The 25,192-nt window shown below is 45.1% G+C and overlaps 1 protein-coding gene and 1 long non-coding RNA gene across 3 annotated transcripts in view; both read right to left on the bottom strand.

The window, feature by feature from the left end:
- Positions 1 to 15,119: 15,119 nt before the first annotated feature.
- LOC144338253 (uncharacterized) lies at positions 15,120 to 18,505 on the bottom strand. Its single transcript, XR_013412240.1, has 2 exons — positions 16,092 to 18,505; positions 15,120 to 15,306 (listed from the first exon to the last, which is right to left on the bottom strand). It is a non-coding gene; the product is annotated as an uncharacterized LOC144338253 (long non-coding RNA).
- A 3,323-nt stretch (positions 18,506 to 21,828) lies between these two features.
- The window catches only part of GAN (gigaxonin), a 64,583-nt gene continuing 61,219 nt past the window's right edge, over positions 21,829 to 25,192 (bottom strand). For both annotated transcript variants that reach the window (XM_077986947.1, XM_015126691.3), the window contains exons 10-11: positions 24,680 to 24,789; positions 21,829 to 24,593 (exon numbers count right to left, since the gene is read on the bottom strand). In XM_077986947.1, coding sequence (XP_077843073.1) covers positions 24,412 to 24,593; positions 24,680 to 24,789 — 292 coding nt within the window. In that variant the 3' untranslated portion in view covers positions 21,829 to 24,411. The remainder of the gene's footprint in view (positions 24,594 to 24,679; positions 24,790 to 25,192) is intronic.

Raw genomic sequence — 25,192 nt, 5'->3', positions numbered from 1 at the left:
TGGACAACATGGTGAAACCCTGTCTCTACTAAAAATACAAAAACTTAGCCAGCCATGGTGGCGGGCATCTGTAATCCCAGCTACTTGGGAGGCTGAGGCAGGAGAGTTGCTTGAACCTGGGAAGTGGAGGTTGCAGTGAGCCGAGATTGTGCCACTGCACTCCAGCCTGGGCGACAGAGCAAGACTCTGTCTCAAAAAAAAAAAAAAAAAAAATCAACCAACCAACCAAACAAAAATGTGGGATTTTACTACCTACCAGCCTAGTACTCTCAGCCCTGGCTGCAAATCCACCTGGAAGATTGATTTTAATTGACCAATTAGAGCAGGACCTCCTCTAATTGGTCTCAGGTGAAGCCCAAACACGGGTGTTTGTGGGAGCTCCCCAGGTGTTTCTCATGTTCAAGCAAAGGTGTGAAGTGCCAGGCGAGAGCCTCCACCACAGGGCTGGCGTCCTGGGTGCGCAGGACAGTGGGTGGCAGCTGGCAGGTGTCAGGAAATGCTGAAGGGCTGCTTTGTCGCCCTTGGTGTCTACATTGCTTGTTACTCAGCATCGAGAGTTTGGATCTCATCTCCCATCAGTTAGGAGGGAGGTCACCCACTCAGACCTAGGTCATCAGCCTTGAAATAAAGATGGGCTTTGTCCCATTCTGAAATTCCCTAATCCAAACATGAAGTCATCCCAGCCCTGCCTTTGGAAGTTCCACTCAAGGCTGAGCTGAGAAGGAGCCCGCCTGTTTCCTTCTAAAGTTGCAGGCTGCGGGGCTCTGGATTCCCAGGAAAACACCCGAAGGGGAAATTTGGGTCTAGCAAGGACATGGGGTTGAGCAGAGGTCATTGAGCTCCTGCCTGGGGCTTGGGTCCAGGCTCACCTGTGCCAAATTTCTCGAATCCCTCTCCCGGAAAGGATGATAAATGTGTCTTCATTTCCTCATCCGAAAATGCCCTGTAGGTTCAGGATTGGAATGATGACACGGGGCTGGGCTGCATGGGGTGGGGCTACCACACAACAGTCATGCAGGCTGCTGTGTGAGCCTCCTGGCAGCTCTTCCAGGATCAGCCGGTCCCCACTTAAAGACAGCTGTGGCTTGGCGGGGTTAAGTGCTCCAGAATCCAAGCACAATTTGTTGGAGTGTGAAGGTATCCATACCTTTTCTAGTCTGTCTAGACTAGAAATATGGCAGAATAAGATGCGGCTGAAACATCAGCCAGGGGCCTAAGAGACGTTCTTAAGTTGTCTCTTTAAAAGAACATGATTTCCATCCTGGGCAACAAGGCAAAAACCCATCTCTACAAAATGTACAAAAATTATTACTAGCTAGGCACGTGCCTGTAGTCCCGGCTACTTGGGGTGCTGAGTGGGAAGAATCTCTTGAGCTTGAGAAGTCAAGGCTGCAGTGAGCCATATTCATGCCACTGCACTCCAACCTGGGTAACAAAGTGAGACCCTATCTCAAACAAACAAACAAAAAAACCATGACTGGCTAGGTGAGGTAGCTCATGCCAGTAATCCTAGCACTTTGAGAGGCCAAGATTGGAGGATCACTTGAGGCCAGGAGATCAACACCAGCCTGGGCAATAAAGCAACACCCTGTTTCTACAAATAATAAAAAATAAAGTAAAATAAAATAACATGATGGAAGATGAGGAACAAGTCTGGGAAGCTACGTGTTTCCTCATGGAGAGATTGGATCACCCTCATCTCCAGCCTGGTGTCTTGTGACAAGAGGTTGGCACTGGAAATGTTTGTTGACCTAAGCATTTATTTATTCACTCTTCAGCAGATATGTATTGAGCGCCTACTGGGCATTGTATGAACACTGGGAACTGGAAAAGAAACAAGACTGACAAGGTCCATGGGCTGATGGAGCTGACATTCCAGTGAGTGTGTGGGGAAAGGGGTGGGCAGGGAAGAGAGACAAAAAAGTAAACAAGTAAAGATGATGAAAGACCATAATAAGGGCTGAGTATCAGTTATCTATTGTTGTATAACAAACACCCAACAATTTGTCGCTTAACACAACCTCCATTTATTTCCTCACAATTCTGCAATGTGGGCTGGGCTCAGCTGGGTGGTTCTTTTGCTGGTCTTTTCTGAAGTCATTCATAGCCTCAGTTCTCTGTCATCAGGTGGCTTGAGAGGGACTAGTCTTAACAATTAGACTTAGATTTTTTTTAAGTTGAATTAACTTTAAATGCAGAAACCAAAGCATTTCACATAAACCTCCAGCTTCTTTGGAAAAATCAGAAGGTGTGGCCATCCTGAGCCCACATTTCTGCATGGCAGCAGAGCATGTGCTGGGCAGTAGCTGTCCCCAGGAGATGGGGCATTGCTCCCCAGGTTCCCACAGCCCTGGCTTCTCTCTGCAGATTTCTAACTCTGAGCCTGTGCATCCACTGCCATTAAAATCCCTCAGTGATTGTTGTTCTGACTGTAGAGCCGAGAGGAAAGTGACACCTCTCTCCAACCCATGGCTCTAATCACAGCGGAAAGTGAAAATGGGCTGAGAAGAGCCTGCTTTTGATTATTTGTATTTGTTATTTCTCTCCACCTTTGCTTCACTTTTGTAACCACTTTGGCCTTTGCAGCATTTTAACCCTTCTGATACACAGTGGGAGGAGAGGGGCAGAGAAGTCTTCTGTAAACAGGTGACTTTGATGCTGTGCTCTGAAGGATGAGAAGTTGGTAGCTGAGAATAGTGTTAGGGGGAGATGCATTACCAATATCCTGAGAGAGCCCCGTGGCTGGAGCTGGAGGTGAGGGACTTCTTGCAGGGTCTTAGATGGCACGTGCAAAGTTTGGGTTTCATTCTCAATGCAGTGAGACAGCAGCAGAAGGTTAAATGGTGCAGCTGCCGTGGAAAACAGCTTGGTGGTTCCTCCTGTTAAACATGGAGTTACCATATGATCCAGCAATTCCACCCCTGGGTGTATAGACCCAAGAGAAGTAAAAACAAGGACTCAAATACTTGTACTCAAATGCTCACAGCAATGCTATTCACATTAGCCAAAAGGGGAAGCAACCCAAATGTCCATCAATGAAGGAGGAATGGATAAACACAATGCGCTCTAGCCGTACAATGGAATATTATTCAGCCATGTGAAGGAATGGGGAGCTGGCCCAGGTGACAATAGGGATAAACCTGCAAAATACCGTGGGAAGTGAGAGAAGACCGCGACAAAAGGCTACTTACTGCGTGGCTTCATTTATATAAGTGTCCAGAACTGGCAAATTCCTAGAGACAAACAGCAGGTTATTGGTTGCCAAAGGCTGGGGAGAGTGGGGAATGAGAGTGTACGGGGTTGCATGGGTACGGGGTTTCCCCGAGGGTAACAAAAATGTTTCGGAATTCAATCGATGAATGCCCAACACCATGAATGTGCAAAATGTCACTGAATTGTTCTCTCTAGAATGGCTGACATTTGGGCAATTTTACCTCAATTTAAAAAAAGAAAAAATGAGACCAGGTGCAGTGGCTCACACCTGTAATCCCAGCACTTTGGGAGGCCGAGGCAGGCAGATCACTGAAAGTTGGGAGTTCGAGACCAGCCTGTCCAACATGGTGAAACCCTGTCTCTACTAAAAATACAAAAGAAAAATTAGCCAAGTGTGTCTGTAATCCCAGCTACACGGGAGGCTAAGGCAGGAGAATCACTTGAGGTGGAGGTTGCAGTGAGGTGGTATCATGCCACTGCACTTCAGCCGGGACAAAAAAGCAAGACTCTGTCTCAAAAAACAAAACAAAAAACAAACAAAAAAAGGAATAGAAAATAGGGAACAAATAAGACAAGCAATCAACACTCCACTAGCTACGTCGCTGGCAGTATTGAGGAAATGGGGAATCCATTTTCATGCCCAAAGCGGTGTTTCCCGTAGATGATCCAGGGGTGTGCAAGACTCTGGCTGGAGAGGGGTGGGTTAGCAGCATCAGGAGGGGTCCACCCACGTGTGCACCTGCCAGCTTTCCTGGTTCCCCCCCAATCTTGCCCCAGCATCAGGGAACTGGAGGGAACCTGGTCAGGCAAGTCTCCTACAGCCCTTAAACCCACATTTCTGAATTGGATTCAATGGGAGGCAGCTTTCTAGTTAAAAGCCCAGGGCCTGGAGCTGGGGGGTGACAAGGTGGGCCTCCCAAAGACACTGATGACTGAGGAACAGACTGCAGAGGCAGGGGGCGGGATTGGGCGGGCAGTTTACAGAAGGTGAGCAGGATGAGCAGGAATTGCTGGTGAAGGCAGGAGGGTGCGTCTGTCGGGACTCCCTGCGCTCTCTGCTGTCTAACAAGAGAGCCTGGGTAAGGAGGGGCCTCCAGCAGCTCAAGTGGGCCCAGGGACTCCAGCTGTGGTGTCTGTGGAGCAGGACATTTGAGTGGCTCAGATCTAGGGAGAAGAGGACCAGCAGGCTCTGACCAAGGAAAGCTACGGCAATGTCCGGCCAACTCTGGCAGCAGATAGGTCATTTCCAAGATGTCCTGAGAAGGGTCCTATTCCGGGGTCCCTCCCCTCTGGACTCATCAGATTCTAACTTAGAGGGTGGGTTGTGTCGGTTTCCTGCAGCTGCTGTAACAAAGTCCCACACACGCAGTGGCCTAAAGCAACATGGATGTGTTATCTCACCGTCCAGGAGGTCTGGTGTCCAACGCTGGTCTCACTGGACTCGAATTAAGGCGTCAGCAAGGCTGGTTCCTCCTGGAGGCTCTCGGGAGAATCTTTTCCTTGCTCTTTGCAGCTTCTGGCGCTGCCGCATCCTAGGCCTTCAGCCCTGTGCCCTGCTCCAGCCTCCGTGCTGGTTGTCACATCTCCTCTCTCTGGCCCTCCTGCCTCCTTGATAAGGACCTTTGTGATTGCAGTGGGCCCTGAGAGCGTGTGGATGTTTGTTCCTCCAAATCTCATGTTGAAATGTGATCCCCAGTGTTGGAGATGGGGCCGGTGGGAGGTGTTGGGGTCATGGAGGCAGATCCCTCATGAATGGCTTGGTGCCCTCTCCATGGTAGTGAGTTCACGCGAGAGTTGATTATTCAAAGAGCCTGGCACATGGCTGGGCATGGTGGCTCACACCTGTAATCCCAGCACTTTGGGAGGCCAAGTGGGGTGGATCACTTGAGGCCAGGAGTTCGAGATCAGCCTGGCCAACATAGTGAAACCCTGTCTCTACTAAAAATACAACAGGTACCTGGGCATGGTGGTGGGTGCCTGTAATCCCAGCTACTCAGGAGGCTGAGGCAGGAGAATCACTGGGAGGTGGAGGTTGTAGTCAGCTGAGATTCCATCATGAGGTCAAGAGGTCGAGACCATCCTGGCCAACATGGTGAGACCCCGTCTCTACTGAAAATACAAAAATTAGCCAGGGTGGTTTGCACCTGTGGTCCCAGCTACTCAGGAGGCTGAGGCAGAAGAATTGCTTGAACCTGACAGGCAGAGGTTGCAGTGAGCCGAGATCATGCCACGCACTCCAGCCTGGGCAACAGAGCAAGATTCCATCTTAAAAAAAAAAAAAAAAAAGCCTGCACCTCCCACCTCCCCTCTCCCTCTCCTTGCTCCCTCTCTTGCCATGTGACGCCGTGTGATGCACCTGCTCCCCCTTCACCTCTCGCCATGACCACCAGCTCCCTGAGACTCTCGAGCCGATGCTGGTGCCATGCTTGTATGGCCTGCAGAACCGTGAGCCAACAGATCTCTTTTCTGCATACATTCCTCAGTCGCAGGGATTCCTTTATAGCAATGCAGAACGGACTAATGCAGGCCCACTTTGAAAATCAAGAATAACTGCCTCATCTCAGAGTCCTTAATCACACCTGCAAAGCCCTTTTTGCCGTGTCAGGTGACATATTCACTGGCTCTAGGAGTAGGGTGTAGATGTAATTGGGTCGGGGGGGGGGTGGCAAAGATCAGGAATCTCAAGGTTTTTTTCCTGCAGAGGTGAGAACTCTGAAAGGGAGGCCCCTGAACGTGGCCAGGTTCTTCTGGCTGCATCTCTGGGGCCCGTTGGAGCAGAGGAAGATTTGTTGGTGCCAGCCTCATTGTACTGTGTATAATGACACAGAGATGGCACAAAGGACAAAGGACAGTCAGAGAGAGAATACAGGCCTGGGTATCACACAGATGTGGGTCCAAATCCTGGCTCTGCCTCAGACAAGCCATGAGACTTGGAGCAAGTTTGTTTTTCTTTTTATTTGAGACAGAGTCTCACTCTGTTGTCCAGGCTGGAGTGCAGTGGTACGATCTCAGCTCAACAAGACCTCCATCCCCCGGGTTCGAGTGATTCTCCTGCCTCAGCCTCCCAAGCTGGGATTACAGGCATGTGCCACCATGCCTGGCTAATTTTTGTATTTTAGTAGAGATAGGGTTTCATCACGTTGGCCAGGCTGGTCTCGAACTCCTGACGTCAAGTGATCTGCCCACTTCGGCCTCCCAAAGTGCTGGGATTACAGGCACGAGCCACCGTACCCAGCCATGGAACAAGTTTCTTAATAGCTTCTGACCATCTCGTCTCATCTCAGGAATATTCTGAGTGTAATGACTAAGTTTAGCAACCCCTCCACGGGATCTGGTAGGGGAGGTGTTTGATGAATGCTGGCCCTAGACAATCGCTGGGGAGTGCAGAGGACGGGAGGGGAGGGAGGCCAAGGCAAGCTGCACTTCCCTCTTCCTATTCCGCCCTGCCCCACAGCTGTGCTGGACACACACGGGGCGGCTGTGGCAACTGCTCTCTGGCCGTGCTGGAATTGTGAGTGTCTCCTTTCCTGGTCACAGCTGATAAGTATATCCTGCTTGATACAAATACATCCACCCTTATGGCAAGAGTCCCAGGCTGGGAAATCTGAGCACCCCACCTCTAACCCAAGGGAGTGTGCACTGCCTTTTCCCCATAAATAGTTCAGGAGTACACACTGTGGATGGGTGAGGAGTCTTCCCACCTCCAGGATCCATGTTCTGGGATGCAGCTGGGGAGATGTAGGCTGGGCTGGCAGTGGAGACCGTGCGGAAGTGGCGACTGTGCACAAGTGGGTAGTTTGTAGCTATCAGTATCGCTGGGGCTCAGCGCCCAAGGCTTAACGGCCAGCAGGAGGAGGTCTCGACTGCACCAGCCACTGTTCTCAGCACTACCACGCATTAACTCACCGAGTTCTGGCACAGCTCTGAGTCTGTGGGTCCTTGCCACTCACTGTCCCCAGGGAACTTGAGGCAGAGAGAGTAGGGACCCAGCTGACAAAACGAGTTAGTGCCGGAGAATGGATTTAAACCCAAGGTTAGCTCCAGGGCCTGAGCTTTTAACTGGAAGGTTGGCTCCTACGGAATTTGATTCAGAAATATGAGTTTAAAGGCTGTAGGAGACTTGCCTTCCCAGGTTCCTCCCAATTCCCTGATGCTGGGGCGAGATGGGGGATCACTGGGGAACACTGGTTGGTACACACGTGGGTGGGCTCCTCCGGGTGCTGTTAACCCACCTCTCTCCAGCCGGAGTCTGGGCCACCCCGGACCATCTACAGGAAACAGCACTTTGGGTATTAATATGGTGGGGCTCTGTGTCCCCACCAAATCTTATCTCAATTGTAATCTGAATTGTAATCCCCATATGTCAAGGGAGGGAGCCGGTGGGAGGTGGCTGGATCATGAGGGCGGTTTCCCAAGCTGCTTTCATGCTAGAGTCCCACAAGATCTGGTTGTCTGGTAAGTGTACAGCTCTTCCCCCTTCTCTCTCCTCTGCTGCCATGTAAGACATGCCTTACTTCTCCTTCTGTCCATGACTGTAAGTTTCCTGAGGCCTCCCCAGCCATGTGAACTTGAGCCAATTAAACTTTTCTTTATAAATTACTCATTCTCAGGTAGTTCTTTATAGCGGTGTGAAAACGGACTAATGCAGGTATAAAAGTAGACTCCTGGCCTGGTGTGGTGGCTCACCCCTGTAATCCCAGCACTTTGGGAGGCTGAGGCGGGTAGATTGCTTGAGGTCAGGAGTTCAAGACCAGCCTGGTCTTGAACATGGTGAAACCCCATCTCTACTAAAAATACAAAAATTAGGTGGGCGTGGTGGTGCATGCCTGTGATCCCAGCTACATGGGAGGCTGAGGCATGAGAATCGCTTGAACTCAGGAGGTGAAGGTTGCAGTGAGTGGAGATTGCACCACGGCACTCCAGCCTAGGCAACAGAGCAAGATCTTCTCTCAAAAAATAAAAAAAAAATAAAGACAGAAAAAAAAGAGTGGATTTCCATTTCCTCATATCACCAGCGACGCAGCTACTGGAATATTAATCACTTTTCTTATTTGCCCCCTATATTCTCTTTTTAAAAATTGGGGTAAAATTGACCAAATGTCAGTCATTTTTGAGAGAGCAATTCTGTGGCATTTAGCACACTCACCACGTTGGGCATTCATCTATTCAGTTTCAAAACATTTTCGTCACCCTCAAAGGAAACCCTGTGCCCATGAATAGTCACTCTCAATCCCCCCGTCTCCCCAGCCCTTGGCAGCCAGTAACCTGCGGTTCGTCTCTAGCAATCTGCCAGTTCTGGACACTTACATAAATGAAGCCATGCAGTACGCGGCCTTTTGTGATGGTCTTCTCTCACCTCCCATGGTACGCTGCAGGTTTATTCCTATTGTAACATGGGTCAGCACCCCATTCCTTCATACGGCTGAATAATACTCCACTGAGTGGGCAGACTGCGTTCTGTTTACCCATTCATCCACTGATGCACATTCTGGTTGTGTGGGCACATTTGGCTTGTGAATAGCGCTGCTATGAGCATTCGAGACAAGTATTTATTTGAGTCTTCACTTCTCTTGGGTCTATAGGTCCAGGGGTGGAACTCCTGGGTCATATGGTAACGCCACCAAGCTGTTTTCCACAGTGGCTGCACCATTTACATTTCCACCAGCAGTGCACGAGGTCCCTGTTTCTCCATATCCTTGCCAACATCTATTTTCTGCTTTATTAAAATTTAAAAAAGTTATAGCCATGCTAGAGTAGAGAAGACAGTAGAGAGTGTTTATGTTTTTTTTTTTTTTTTTTTTTTTTTTTTGACAGGGTCTTGCTCTATTGCCCAGGCTGAAATGCAGTGGTGTGATCACGGCTCTCTGTAGCCTTGACCTCCTGGCCTCAAGCAATCCTCCCACCTCAGCCTCACAGGTAGCTGGGACTACATGCATGTGCCACCACACCTGGCTAATTTTTAAATGTTTTGTACAGACTGGTGGAGGTTCGGGGGAGGTGCATGGTCACGTTCTGTTGCCTAGGCTGGTCTGGAACTCTTGGATTCGAGCGATCCTTCTGCCCCAGCCTTTCAAATGCTGGGATTTACAGCCGTGAGCCACTGTGTCTGGGCTTATCCCTCACTTTTAAAAGCAGAGCTAAGATACCACTTGGCCCCACCTCTGCATAGCCAGTTAAGGAAATGGGTTTTTCAAGTCCAGTGCCCTTGGTAGAGAAGGATCATTGGTGTCAGTGGACTGGGGCCAGTGGAACCAGCTGACCCAATCTTCAGAGGAAACCCAATCTTCCCCTTGGCCCAGTAACCATGGAGACAACCCCAAGCATGACCTGCTCACACCCCAACTCCAGAGTGGGCAGAATTCACATGGATGGACTCCCTCAAGTTCTCCAGACACATACAGGTTTCTCTAAGAAGTCACTCAAACTTGGTATTAAAAAAAAAAAATCTTTGCTTCCATCAGCTCCTATTCCAGCTGAAGGACAGTGGTCCTGACTCAGCCCCCAGCAGGATTTCCTGACCCCTTTACCACATACTGTCTGACTTTCCACCCATGGCTGTTCAACAACTGAGCCAGTTTCAAAAAAGGTCTGTCCCGTCTCCAGAGAGACAGGCCGGACTATGACATCATTCATTATGGGTGTGCACACTGGAACTGGCCTTGAATCCCAGCTCTGCTCTCCGCATGGGCCATGAGTTTGGCAAAGTGACTTCTCAATGCCTCAGTTTTCTGTGCTGTAAAATGGACACAATGATAGTGCCTTCTTCTTAGGGCTATTGCAAGGATGAAGTGAGTTAACATGTGAGGTGCTGAAGATGGGCTCCGTCATGTAGTTTTTCAATAGGAGATCTGTTATTACCATTGGGAGCAGTCAACACGGTTAAGGATGGTGACAGTCAACCCCTCACCTCTCCACTTGCAAAGTGCCTTCCTCCATAGACAGAGCGTCCCTCTGCCTCAGGCACTGGTTTTTGGTGGAGACTCTGTTAGCAACTCGCCCTCACCCCAAAGATAAAAGGGCTACAGGCCAGGGCACAGCGGCTCACGCCTGTAATCCCAGCACTTTGCAAAGCTGAGGCGAGCAGATCATTTGAGGCCAGGAGTTCAAGACCAGCCTGGCCAACATGGTGAAACCCCATTTCTACTAAAAATACAAAAATCAGCCAGGCGTGGTGGCATGTGCCAGTCATCTTAGCTACTTGGGAGGCTGAAGCAGGAGAATCACTCGAACTCAGGAGGTGAAGGTTGCAGTGAGCTGAGATCGCGCCGCTGCACTCCAGTCCGGGCAAGAGAGCCAGACCCTGTCTCAAAGTTAAATGAAAATTTAAAGGGCTACAGGCCACTGGACCACATGACCTTGTTATGAAAGGTGGAAAAAAATTTAAACCCACTTGCCACACCTACGCTCTGCCATGCTGTGGGACCAAAGATTAATATACTGCCTCTTTTCATGTGATTTCAGGGGGAGTCTGTAGGCGGCCTGTGCACTTGCCTGTCCTTACCTAACCTGGACGTTACGGCAGAGTTGCTAAGCTCTTTACCCCTTGCCCTCAGTGCAGATCTGTATTTGAATTATCTTTTTTTAAGTACTACCAGTCTTCGTAGGTTTATTGTCTCCGGACAGTGCAGGAAGAGGGAGCGACCGAGAATTCTGCTTTCTGCAGATGGAATTCTGCCTCATGTTACTAAGCCCTTAATATCAAGGTCCTCTAGTCCGCTGAAATCTACTTTCTTTCTCTCTTCTGAGGAAAGCCAATTTGAAACCATTTTCCAGGGAAGACAGCAAGGAGATTTACGCTGACAGCGGTGGAGAGGCTCAGGCAGTCAGCGATGGAGGAGGCTCAGGCAGTGACTGGGGTGTGCTGCCAAGGGACGGATCTAACATCACAAGCCAGGGTCTAGGAGCTGACACCCACACCGTGTAAATGACAGAAACGACAACGTTCCATTCTTAAATCAAGCTGTATTGATAATGCTGATTTAGCAGGAACCACTCTAAAAATCAGAAACAATTAGAATGCCTTCCCCATCGAATTATTTTATTAGGTTAATTAAACAGCTTAAAGATGATTCATTTTGTGTGGTACCCTTCTAGAAAATATTTCAAGTTTTTAAATGAACTTCCAATACATAAAACAAAATTAGTTTAGCATATACACAAATTTCAGATCAAAATACAACACTCTGTTTCTGTTTTCTTACAGTTATAAAATCCAGTCAATACAAACTACATAAAAAAGATAAAACACTTTCACTGATCCTTGGTACAAGAGAACAGCATGATGGCAAAACGTTCCCCAAGCACAGGTCCTGGGTTCATGAAAAGGGACCAACCCCACAATATACTGAAGCATGGAAACAAAGTGCGTGCCACTTCAGTTAGGTTAACAAATGCTTTTTGCATCAGTATTACTTGTAAACCATAAAGCAACTTTTTAAAAGAAAGGTCATTAATTAAAAATTACTTCTGACTGCTAAATTTCTTACCAGCAAGTGAATAGAAAATTATTCCACAAAACAAACTAATACCTTTGGACCACAGGATGTGAGACGTGACATTTCAATGAAATCAACTTAGCACAACTTCTCTACTATCCTACTGAACTTGGGGAGTACAATTTTATAAGTCGCAGCCTTCTAGCACTTCCAGTATTTTGACCTTTCTAAACCTGCCTTCCATTTAGCTATTATTTTCATTGCAAATCCCTGTTTTTCAGGAGTAGGACTTTATTAAAGATAGGATAATATCACACACAATATAATCTTAACTGAATATCTGTCTAGGTAGACCTATTTGGAATTCTACTAGATAATCAAGTTGCAGGATTTAAAGGAAATACTATTCTGCAGGTCCCATGTCGGAAAACACAGATATGTCCAACAGGTTTGTGTTGAACAAGATGAGTTTTGGTGTGGTATTTATATGGTATTCATGGCATTTTCCTTATAGTATTCAAAGCATCAAAATGACAAACCACGACTGCTAAAACCAGTCTTGGACAAAGGTGACAGTCACATATTCGAGGGTCCAGCACAACACTGGCATGAGCCAACAGGAGCCATGCCAGCCACCTGCTGGGCCAGGGACCACTGCAAACAGCAGCCCTGAATTAGGGAGGGTCAAATTGAATTTACGAATCTTGTTTTCAGAATTTCCTTGACTGTTCTCTTTCATGGCAGAAGACCCACACCCGTGATGGAAAATGAAACAATGTACACACTTCTAGTGTGTCATAAATGGACTTCACTCGCAGATCGCAGATCGGTACAGACATCACCGTCACTAGTAACACAGCAGGGAGTCTGCCCGTGCCTACCTGAGGAGCATCTGCGATACCGTTTCTGATGAGGACGGGACTGTGCGGAGGTGGGCAGAGCGAGGGGTGCTTTTGTCAGCTCTGCTGATCACTTCCAGGCTGCTGGTACACACCCCAACAGTGGCTGCAAAGCTTGCTCAAAACTTCTGCTGAAGCCACAGTGATTACTGGATGGTTGTCACAATTCACAGAAGGTACGACACAAAAAACAAAGGGATATCACCATTATGTCGCCGGCGAACTGAAGGGGTACAAGATAGAGGAACTGAACAAAAGCTGAATTCAAAACGAAAAGAACCCCAATGGCAGAAAAAGCCACGAATTATTTAATTAAGCAAGTTGTGCTAATAAATAGCCTGTGCTTTTCTTAACTAAAGGCCACTTGATAAATCTCCCAACATAAAATTTTTATTCAGATTATCTTTGTTCTCATGGAGAGCTTGAATTTTGAGGTACGATCTAGGAAAAAGATGTTATCACCCACACAAATGGAAGGCTTACTTCTTTTTTCTTAAGCTGATGATATCCTTTTGCCTGCCCCATGTACCAGATCCTACATGATTTTTTAAAACAAAACGTAAGTCAATTTCAATGAGCATATGCTAGACTAACATTTATTTTCTGAAGTTTCTTTTGAAGCACAAATTCCTTTTAAAAAGAATGTGAAAAGGTGGCCTCTCTCGTAAGCAAGCAGTTCTAGTTTCCGATCCCATCCACGATTTGGAACACAGTGTGTTTTAAAGTCAGAGCTGAAGAGGAGAGAAGGAAACAAGGGCCGCGCTCCGCTCTGGCAAATGCGAGCTGGAAAGGGACAGAGGAGAACCCACACGGAGGCTCCCCACATGGCTCTGCGAACGGACGTGGCAGAGGGCCTGTCACGTAAGAGGCCACCCGGGTAGAGCACGTCTGGGAGCGCGGGGTTGCGCAGGGTGCTGAGGTAGTGAGTGCGGCCTCTGCCTGCCTGCTCTCCCAGCTTGGAGGGGAGCCCTGAGGGCCTCTGGGGCCGGCCTGGAAGGTGTCATTCTAGCCTACAGGTGCCTAAGGGGCTGGGATGTGTCCTTAGTGGTGCTTCCGAAGGGAGAGGCCCTGGGCCTGAGTTCTGACCTGGACCTTTGGGGACAGATCTGACTCTCACAGCCAGGGCCAGCTGGTTGTGGAAAGTGCTAGTATGAAGGTCTGCTTAGGGATCTCTGAGGCTCCTGCTTTGGGCATTATGTGGTCCGAGGAACCAGAAGAGCTACTCTTCTCAACCCCCGCAACCTGCCCCAACCACACCTTTCTTTTCCTTTTTATTTTGGTTACATAACTCAAGCAGTTAAAAAAGCAGGCTGGAAGAGGGTTGGGATAGAGGAGCAGAGGGCAGGGTGGGAAAGCTATCCCAAGAAGAGTGAGTAAAAGCAATGACTCCAAACACGGCCAAAGCACCCTTCCTCCACCTTGACGGCAATCCCTAAGCCGGCAGAGAAAGATAGGCTGACTGCGAAGTGCCTATTTTCTCAGAGATTCCACCTAGCAGGGTCTGTGGGGAGCCACAGCGGAACATGGAGAGAAAAACCAACGCTGGTTCGAACGAAAGCTCATTCACCAGTGAAGGAAACGGGGAGAAGACACAGCCGGCAAGCTCTGAAGACGTGGCTTGTACCTCAGCCTATAAACCTCTTATGATCACGATCCCGTGTTTCCCCTATTTCTGAGCAGATCTGTTTTTTTAATTTTTTTTTAAATTTTTTATTTTTGTGAGACAGAGACCTCCTCTGTCGCTCAGGCTGGAGTGGAGTGGCACATTCCTGGCTTACTACAACCTCCACCTCCCGGGGTCAAGTGATTCTCCTCCCTCAACCTCCCAAGTAGCTGGGATTACATGGGTCCACCACCACACTCAGCTAATTTTTGTATTCTTAGTAGAGACAGGGTTTCACCTTGTTGGCCAGGCTAGTCTCGAACTCCTACATCAAGAGATCCACCTGCCTTTGCCTCCCAAAGTGCTGGGATTACAGGCGTGAGCCACTGCACCCGGCCTGAGCAGATCTTTTAGAAGGCAAGAGGGGTCAGGACCCACGGGCAGAGGCTCGTGCCCTCTCCTCCGGAGCCGAGAGTAAAACTGCAGTAGATTTTCACCAGAGAGGAGGACAAGACAAAACCATGACAACAATCAGGTCCCTTGGTGACGACGTGCCCCGTCAGCAAGGCTACCGATCTGGACAGTGGGAAGGTCGCCGCACCAACCTCCCCTAGGGCAGGAGAAACAGGGGCTGGCTCACGTTCAAACGCTCAATATCCCACCCACCCCGCCACAACGTTTTCCTGAAATTTCATATAGCAATGTTCTTTCTTGAACCAAGACATAAGACTTTACATTTAGCCATTAGACTGTGACGAGTATTGCAGATCTAACACCCAACACGTCTCGCCCAGCACTCTTCTTTGCCTTCTCTATTTTTATACAAGTTATGGATAAAAATGTCAAACAGGATGCTGCTAGAGTAGCTCACCTTAGTGATCTTGCCAAAGAACCGTTCTTACCAACACTGTCTGAATACGGCTGTTCAACCGACTTTTTGGTCCCTTGTTAAATCCTAGTTCTACTTCCTTTTCTTTTTTTTTTCTTTTCAGATGGAGCTTTGCCCTTGTTGCCAAGGCTGGAGTGCAATGGCACCATCTTGGTTCACCGCAACCTCCACCTCCTGGGTTCAAGAGATTATCCTGCCTCAGTCTCCCAAGTAGCTGGGATTATAGGCATGTGCCATCATGCCCGGCTAATCTCCATGTTGGTCAGGCTGGTCACAAACTCCTGACCTCAGGTGATCTGCCCGCCTCGGCCTCCCAAAGTGCTGGGATTATAGGCGTGAGCCACCGCGCCCGGCTGTTCTACTTCCTTTTCATATTCAGAGATCAAGAATGACTTTATCAAATGTCTTATTGAAATCGAGACAAGCTGAGCACATCATATACTCCTACCTCTGCCAGTCTCATAACCTAACCAGGAAAAGATGTGTATGATATGATAGAATGATTAAGTAGTTCACTTTTTGTACGACTTTGTTAAATAACCTTCTTTATGCAAAGGTACCAAAGTTCCACACGCACAGACACATGCACACACACACATGCACTTACACACAAGTACTTGTAACACATATTTGTTTTTAAATTTCATGTCACATCCAAGTTAAGAAAGCATAGTTTAGGTCTACTGATCTAAAACAGAGATAGAGGAAATATCTAATTTCTTTGACCAATATAGATTACTACCTTTGCTATTTCAATGAAAAAAAGAAAAATTCAACTTAAAGAGTTTTAAGTATTACTGGAGAATTTCACTGGGCATAGTCTAAACAGAGGGTTATTTATAATTCTATGTATTCTAAACATGTATTTTGGGCTGTTTCAGCTATCTAGAATTGTCTTGAATTTAAGTATGAGAGATGTAGGAGAGAGGTGGCACGGGTCTAGAAAGTAAATCATTTTCTGGCTGGAAGCTCACACCTGTAATCCCAGCACTTTGGGAGGCTGGGGCAGGCGGACTGCCTGAGCTCAGGAGCTCGAGACCAGCCTGGGCAACATGGTGAAAACACATCTGTTAAAAAAATACAAAAAATCAGCTGGGCATAGTGGTGCGCACCTGTAGTCCCAGCTACTCGGGAGGCGGAGGCAGGAGGATCCCTTGAACTTGGGAGATCACGCCACTGCACTCCAGCCTGGGTAACAGAGCGAGACTCTGTTTCAAAAAAAAAATAATAATAAAAATAAGAAAGTATTTTATGAACACAAGCATATAATACATTTACTTGTATATCATGTGGCAGCAGATGTGAGAATGCAGAAAGCTATAAGGCCCGGGACACTCAGTGCAGGCAGCCTTGGCCTCACCCACAGGGCCTCCTACCACCCCATGTTGAGAGGTGACATAATCATGGTGGCAGCAACAGCGGTCACTGCATGCCAGGCGCTCTCCCAAGTGCTTACAGTCATCACCCAGTTAATCCTCCCAACGACCCACAGAGGTAAATCCTCCTGCTATTCTTCTTCCGCATAAGAAATACAGCCTTGGGGTTAAAGAGCTTCTCAAGTCACAGAGCAATAAGTGTGGCAGAAGCCCCCAACCCCAGATGCACCTGACACCAAGGCCTACGCTCTCAACCACTGGGTTTGCAAGGGAAGTATATAAAGATGATTGCCTGAAAATAATTAAAATAACAAAGTCTGGGTTAAGTTAAAGGAATAAGCCTTTGTTCTCATGGAAATCACTTCCAGGAAATGTCTCATGTCCTGAGCTAAGTCAGTCTCATGTCCTGAGCTAAGTCAACAGGGTGCTAACAGATTGTCATTGGAGGAGAAGCTTTGCCATTCTACTATTGAAAGCAAGCCCTTTACTCTGAAAAGCACAAACATAAAAATTAAATCTTATTAATGCTTAAGGACAGTTAAACTTGGCTATACGTGGTACAACTTAAGCACCAGGAAAAATATACCAAGTATGCCAGGCTTTTAGAAATGGGCATAACTCTTTCGGCCACGGCATCACTGAAGTCCTCCATTTAAGTAGGGCTGTGTACAACTGTGCCCTGAAACTGGGCATTACAAGATCTCCTGGGAGGAGGAGTCTTGCCTACCACTGGTGAGCCTCCTCAGTTCCCTCCTCCTGACTTGGGGACCAGGCAAGCTGACAGACAGTAGGGAGGATGGAGGCCACCACGTGCGGGGTGCAGACGGCGCATACTGGAGGAAGTTGAGGGATGTTCCATGGACACATGGAACAAATCACATCATTCATGATTTTAAGTATCATCCAACTCTATATAGTTCTGCCAACCTCAACTCTGCACTTAGGGAACACTTTGAGTGAGGAGGAACTTAGCAATGAGCAGATTTTCATCAAAATTAAAGATTTTTGGGAAGCAATAGCACCTTATAGAAAACGAAAAAAACAGTATCCTCAAGCACCCAAATCCCAAATACTGGGTCAGATGACAGATGGACACATTTTCTTGTCTGATGCTAACAAGAATGGAAATCAAGCCCTCTGTTTTACACAGCAGTGGCATTTAAATATACTACTTTTCTGCATTATGAAAACACAGCCTTTTAAAGACTCTTTAAAGTTCAAGTTGAGTTTCAAGTAATCATTTTGCAGCAACTCTAGGAGAATTATTGTTCCTCCTGGTTGTAAGTGCTTTTTTCTTTTTTTTTGTTTTTGTTTGTTTGTTTTTTAAGTAGTAAAATGGAAGAGGCCTTAGAGAATTGTATTCCTCAAGGCCGCTGACTGCCTGCTTCCAAGCTTTTGTTAAAGAACAGAATGTGTTGAATTCTTCTAAGTTGGCAGGGGATCAAGCACAACACGACATAATGAGGTAGCTGAGAACAGAGTTTTTCCTACAAACACAAAGAACAAGTGAATGAGTGCATGTAATTCTCATCCAATTAAACAGGAAACATGATAAAGCAAGTTACTACAGTTGTATTTAAACCAAGTTCACTGGTATAACTTGAAAAAATTTAACCCAAGGTTCTAAGGTATGCCTTATTCGTAACTGATGAGTAAAAACAATAAAAATAAGGTACCCAAACCTACTATTTGTACTGAAATGCTAAAAATAAGATCCTAATAAATATAATTCACCAACCAGAAGACAGAAGAACCTACGTTTGGGATGTGAATGATTTGAAATGGCCGCTCATTTACGTGGATCCTATTCAGTGTCTAATTGTTCACTTTATCTTAAGGCAGTGGGTCCCGCGGACTCTGTGGATTGCCATCCTTTTCCACCTGTTCCTTCTCTAATTCAAATCACGAATGTACAATTTCTGGTTTTCTTTCAATGTCTGCAGGGAAGGAAGCTCAACAACTTTGTTGACCCAGGAAGAAATTAATATCAACATTTATAATCAGGCCAAACTTCAGTTGAGTAGTGACTTTAAAAGAATTAGTTTTAATCTCATCTCAAAACCAAAAAAAAAAAAAAAAAAAAAAAAAGAGGCTGGGCGAGGTGGCTCACACCTGTAATCCAGCATTTTGGGAGGCCGAGGCGGGCGGATCATGAGGTTTAGGAGATGGAGACCATCCTGGCTAACACGGTGAAACCCCATCTCTATTAAAAATACAAAAAATTCGCCAAGCATGGTGATAAGCACCTGTAATCCCAGGTACTGGGGAGACTGAGGCAGGAGAACTGCTTGAACCCAGGAGGCGGAGGCTGCAGTGAGCCGAGATCTCGCCATTGCACTCCAGCCTGGGCGACAGAGCGAGACTCCGTCTCAGAAAAAAAAAAAAAAAAAAGAGAGGGCAACAGACATTTCTGACTAAATAATTATATAATGCAGTTTTATTTATTAGATGTTTAATTTCATGAGAAAGGGAAGGAGTTTAAAAATCCAATCACTTAGAGAATTTCAATGACAGAACTAAAAAAGAACAAACTTTCTACTGAGCATGGCGGCTCATGCCTGTAGTCCCAGCTAGGTCTCCACGTCTGAGGCCAGGAGTCTGAGATCAGCCCGGGCAACAGAGCAAAACCCTGTTTCTAAAAGAAATTAAAAATAAATAAATAAATAAAAAAGAACAAACTTTCCTAAACTGTATGCATTAGACCAAGTCATTTGGAAGTATGACTCAATTCCTTAGATGTCACATAAATGGGACTATTATAATGAGACAATATTGAACTATGTTTAAAATGGAAATAATAACAGGATTACTTCTGAAAAACACAAAACCTTAGCAAGTTTTACCAGCTAACTTGCAAAAAATATAGGAAATGCCTAGCAGTCAATACCATTGAGCCTTCACTGCCAGCAGGCACGACAGACACCCAATCCAAGTTCGTGTTCTCGAATATGGGCAAATGGGTCCCTTCTCATCCTAACACTATAAATCTCTGTAATTTCTACAAAACTACAGAAAGAGGAAAGAGTATTTCAAGAATTATTAAAAGCTAGCAATATATTTTCCTCAACATTCTAAGACATAGTTTATTTTCCCTTACTAATTACAAGGAATAAGAGAGGGAAGTATACATGAAGCTCTTTGAAATAAAAAAGTTTCTCTTTCAAACACATTTTCTTCTGTTCTTACGCCCTTAGTAAATTCTTAACCTTCCTACAGCTAACTAACAAAGAAAATCAAAGATCTTTCAGCTCATGCCTGTGCAACCAGCAAAGGACATGTTTGGGAGCTTAAATTGTATTAATACTAAAAATGATTATCCTATTATTAAAAATACTTGTATGCCTAGAAAAATCACATTCTAGCCTCGCTGGCTGACTGGTAAGCTGATCATCCGAAGACCTGGCTTTTGCTTGTGGTTCTTGCTCCTCCCTAAAGTGAGAAATGAAGCCGTATCTATCAGGCCTCCAAGATTATCCTGGTACAACGGGGAGAGTGCCCTGCCTGTCCCAGAGGTGTGAGGATCAAAGGGGTATGTCCTGGAAAGATTTTGAGACCCACATAAAAAGAAGTCAATAAAGCCCAGTATTAAACATGATCAATATTACAAGCTGTGCTGAGTCTACAGAGGGTCTCAAAAACCTGCAGAACACACGGAGATCACAGGATTGTACATCATGTACGTGAGGCACGTGGCATTGTTTATGCTATCCTACTTTCAGCTCCGTATAGGAGGCTGGCCCATCCGGATATAAAGTTTCTCACTGAAAACCCAGTAAAATCAGTCACTCTTGGAGTGCCCTTTTCAACAGAAGAAGATTACTTTGATCACAAGAATCTTCTATTTATTTGTCAAATGTTTACTGACTACCTACTCTGTGCAGGCACTGAAATTGGCAGATGACAAAGACAGGGCCCTTGCCCATCCTATAGTGGGTTTATGACCTTGAGTGGGAGGGTGGTGTGACATCTGTCTCACTGTTCAACTCCCAGGACGGCAAGCATAGTTTCTAGTGGGTGCTCATCAGACAGGTGTTGGCGGACCCCAGGCGGGTTTTGCTACACTCAGCTGGTCTCTTCTCACTGACTTCCTGGACTCCAGTGCTCAGTAAGCCGCCAGTGGAAAAGCGCTGCCTCACCTTTCCCTTCTACCAGGTGTTTTTCACGGGGTTCCGGCATCTTTAAATTGAAACAGTCAAAGCGCCACCTCACTCTTCCCCCATTTAACCAAAGGTCTTCATCTGACCACGGGAGGCCTCTTGAATCATGAATGCCAACATTCTGGAAGGGAATACTGCGGTGTTTCTAGAATTCCTTGGAAGGTTTTTGGAATTCCTGGTTTGGTACACTGAGGTAGGAATGTACCAAATGGAACTCTAATGGGCCACAGTAGCTAAGACATTTCTCTAGAAATGAAACTTAACTACCCATGAGTAGCTTAGGTGCCATAGCAAAGACAGTCCTCTCTTTACCATGTTTGTACAAAGGATGTATTTCCTATACATTGACTAGGGAATCCCCCCAACTCATAAATTATAAAAATGACACTTCCAAACCATCAATGAAGAAAGTATCATCATTAAAGTGGTAGTGCAATATAACAAAGTGTTTACAAACAAAACAACATCCAACATACCCCCAAGTGCTCTTTTTTGGTTGTTATACAGTTTGAAAAAAGCCTACGGTTAGCTATCAATTCCTTACAGCAATGAAATATTAAGCTAAACAATGAATTTAGAAAGTTCTTAGCCAAATCTTGACAGTATACCAACTACGAGTTGGTAACACTGTTTTTGATCCTTCTAAAGAAGAGAAATGCGAACACCAAGTAAAACTTATTATAAACTATAAATATTTCAATATTTACACTCAATATGAGTTTGACACCGTAGTATAAACTGAAGGTCAACAGGTTCAAGAATTTATCTGAAGCACCAGGAGACAGTAATATATGTAGTTTAGAACTACAATTCAAAAAGTAAACACATACCAATACATTTATCAGGTCAAATAGTATCACACACACACACGCACACTCACTCACTCCTCTCTCACACTTTTTCTTCTCACAGGATATAAGCACTATCAAAAACAAAACAAAAAACACTTTAAATTAAACACTTAAATCTTTGAAAAATCTAAATTTGGATGTGTTAAACAAAGAAAGAAACTACCTATTTTAGACTGCAGCCTAGGAGAGATTCTTTAAATATTCACTTATTCTAACCTGAGACAACTTTCCTTCCGAAAATAAATTGCACTTCCCCCAAAGATATTTGTATGTAAAATTTAAGACCTATCCTGAGCCACCAATCCCAACACACACCTGGTAAAAGTGACTTATCAAGAAAGAAGTATCAAAAAGTTATCAAGAAATGATGTTTCAAGGCATAAGTGGAATGTTAAAACACAAACCTGCATGAAATGAGTCAAAATTTATTTTACAATACTGAAATAACTATAATTTACAAAAGAGTCATGATTAATTTTGGAGCATAGTAAAATTAAATACAACCCTTTACTTCAACACAGTATTTGAATGCTGATATAGAGTAAAGTGACAGTTTGGCACTTAGCAGCTTTTGTTGGTTATTGCATCCCATATTATGTGGCAAATTTATTTTATAAAACATGATCTAATTTCTGCAGTTACAGTGTCAATGAACCGAAATTAAAAAAAAAAACAACACTATTTTTATAAAATGAATTTACCAAGTCATGCAGGTACTGATAATATTGCAAGAGGAACACATTCACTCCTAAATAATGAACTGTCTCCTTGGAGAGGCCTGGCGTAGACTGGAAAAAAAACTTTAAATGTCAGAAATTAAAAAAAGAGAATTGCTGACGATCATGGCTTTAACTGCATGTCAGTTACTGTTTTAATGTTCCCCAATTGCAGCTGCTGAATGCCAAGGTATTGTTTTGTACAGGATATTTCACCAAAGCAAATTTAGTTTTTCAGCTATTTGCTTCCTCTAAAACTAATGTCTAGTTGTAAAAAAGAAAAATCTTCCTTTCTTTGCAGAGGCCACATAGTTTGCTTTCATTAAAAGATCTCCACAGTGTCACTAAGAAAATGTGCAGACAACAGCTGACTGGTACACAAAACAATTCTGAACTTGGTTTTGACTGACATATTAAACATTATCGAATTACATGACTCTGCGGCACACCTGGCCTGGTGCCTCTGGTACATAAGATAAAAACCTTACACCTCCTCTTATCAGGTATCTTCTGGTTAAAATGGAGAGTTAATGTACCACACCCAGCACTCTCTAGAACCCCACAGGCATAGCATCTTTCAGCAACTTTTGTAGCATCGTACTGACTTCCGGCAGGTATAAGAAAAAAAATCACAGTTAGGTCACCCTTTTTCATGTCTATGGGTGGGAGAACATAAGTCATGTTTTTCACATGCATGTTAATTGCATACAAATGTTCCATATAGGAAGTTTCTGGAAGAAATTCCTGTTCTCGATTTACAACCAAAGGATACCTTTATACATGTGTTAATAAGACAAAATGCTGCTTCTTACAGCCATATTCCAAGAGGAAAAAAAAAGCTGTAGAAAACAATTAAAAATGAAGTACTGTATAGTAAATTGATTAGAAATTTGACATTGCATAAAATTTAATTTAGGAAGTAATCAAGCACTTTGAAGTCCCCGATTTCACACTAGGGTGGTGTAATTCAAGTGGAAAACAAAATATCTTACAAGATACGTTCCACGAACAAAAGACGTTTTCCCCCCAATGAGAAGTGGGGTAAACTGAGTTGAGGTGGGAATGAGAGACAGGAAAGGAGGGAAGGAGGAAAAGATTAATTTGCTCTACTGTGAACAGAATGAAATTAAGTTGAGGTAGTTTATTCTACCAGCCAAACTTTACTCGTAACACAATTTATCTAAAACTCTCACTAGCGAATGCCACTGGGAAACTTCTATTACAAAGACTAGATTCTTAACACAGATTCGCATTCTAAGACAAGCTTTCAAACCCTAAACAGTAGTAAACAAGACTTTGTGTGCTTTCAGACAGGTTATGTGAAAAAGTTTTTGATCCCTATATATTGTCTGGAGAGCTTTTTTGTTTGTGTTTTTTTAGCCATAGCAGACCTTTATTACTTGTCTGACTCAGGTCTTTCTTTTATAAAATCTCCTACTCACTAATATCCTCATACTTAGAAAATGGTTTTGTTCATTGAGAAGGCAGAATGGCACTGCAGGAGACCCTTCCCAGCGCCACAGGTACTACCCCAGAAAGGATGCGTGACGTGTCTTGATCTAAGTCAACACAGAAGTGAGCAACTTCTTTCAGTTCACATGAGGGCTGCAACCTGACTCATCAATTTACTGAAGCTTTACATTACTAAGATAAAGTTATAAAAGAGCAATTTTCTCTTCATTTCAATTCATTATGATATAGCTTTAAAAAGATTCTTAGGACAGAGTACTAGGAATAAATGGAGACTAACTGGCATACGGTCCGATCTAACATTTTAGGCACAAACCTTAATTTGTTGGGCAGGGTTAGGCATAATATATCCTTCCAAGTGCAGTGGAAAAGCAGTCTTGGCATGTTTGGATATGTTGATTTGCATATATGGATTTTGTTTGTTACCAAAGCTACGTATTTGAACACAGCAGTCAGACATGAGTTCCCTTCAGGGAAAATGCACCTTAGTATTTTAACTTTGATATTTTACATGATACCAATTCCCACTCCCTTTTCCTTTTGATATTTACTAGCCTCCATTGTCTACAGCCGCATCTAACTGGAGGAACTCACTCCTCCCAGGTAGTTTTTCAACAGTTACGTGTTCGCCCAAACAAGAGCTGAAGCTCAAGTTTGTAAGCATCATAAAGCCATCAAAGAGTTACCATACCAAAGCCCAGCACAGAGTGAGTTCAGCTGCCATCTCTGCTCTCCCTTTCGTAGCTATGTTATGGTGCCCTTGGGTCAGGATCTCGCTCTCTGCTCTGCTTCCTCATTCCCCTCACGGGGAATGAACACGAATACGGAATAAGCCTTGCTGAAGCTGCAGGCGGAAAAGCTTGCAATTCGCAATGCGTAAGGCTGCACACCCTGTGCGGCGAAGGTCGGATGGAAGGAGTGGTTTAGTGTGGTGCCAGGTTCCTGTGCTTCTTTTAAACTCACGCACGTAGTCATAATTGGTACCTAAGCCACGGAAATAAGCAAGGGTGAGAAAACGTACCCAGAATCACCAGGAAACAGTTCCAAGAAAATCACTGTAACACTCTTACCTGTATCAAGATCTCCAATAACATAAATACTGGCTCCTATAGGTACAGCTCCATAAACAAAAGAGGAACTGGCGGGGATGCATAAATTCTGGTCGTTAAGATAGATCCACCTGAAAACAAAGCCGATGCACAAAATTAAAGAAATCAAAAGGATGACAACAACGTCTTGGAAGACTGACACAGCAAACTTGGTGAGTCATCAGCAGTATCAGGCACTGCGCCAATCTCGACCCCATGTTCCACTGCCAGGTAATCGCCGACATGCTGCCAGTTGCTACAGATAGGAGTTTTGTCTGTGCTAGAATGAAGCATGTATTGAGTCATAAACAGCATGTGCTTTCCAACCTGCTTCTGCTCAGCACAAGGTTTCTGAGATTCATCCATGCTGTTGTTTACATCTGTCATTCATTTCTGTTTATTTCTAAGCAGTATTCCATCATACGGATGTACCAGAATTTGTTGGTTTTTCAGACAGGCTCTCCCTCTGTTGCCCCAGGCTAGAAAGCAGTGATG

The sequence above is a fragment of the Macaca mulatta genome, chromosome 20, assembly GCF_049350105.2.
Source record: "Macaca mulatta isolate MMU2019108-1 chromosome 20, T2T-MMU8v2.0, whole genome shotgun sequence".
NCBI classification, from domain to species: domain Eukaryota; kingdom Metazoa; phylum Chordata; class Mammalia; order Primates; family Cercopithecidae; genus Macaca; species Macaca mulatta.
This window is presented reverse-complemented; position numbering and strand designations above follow the sequence as displayed.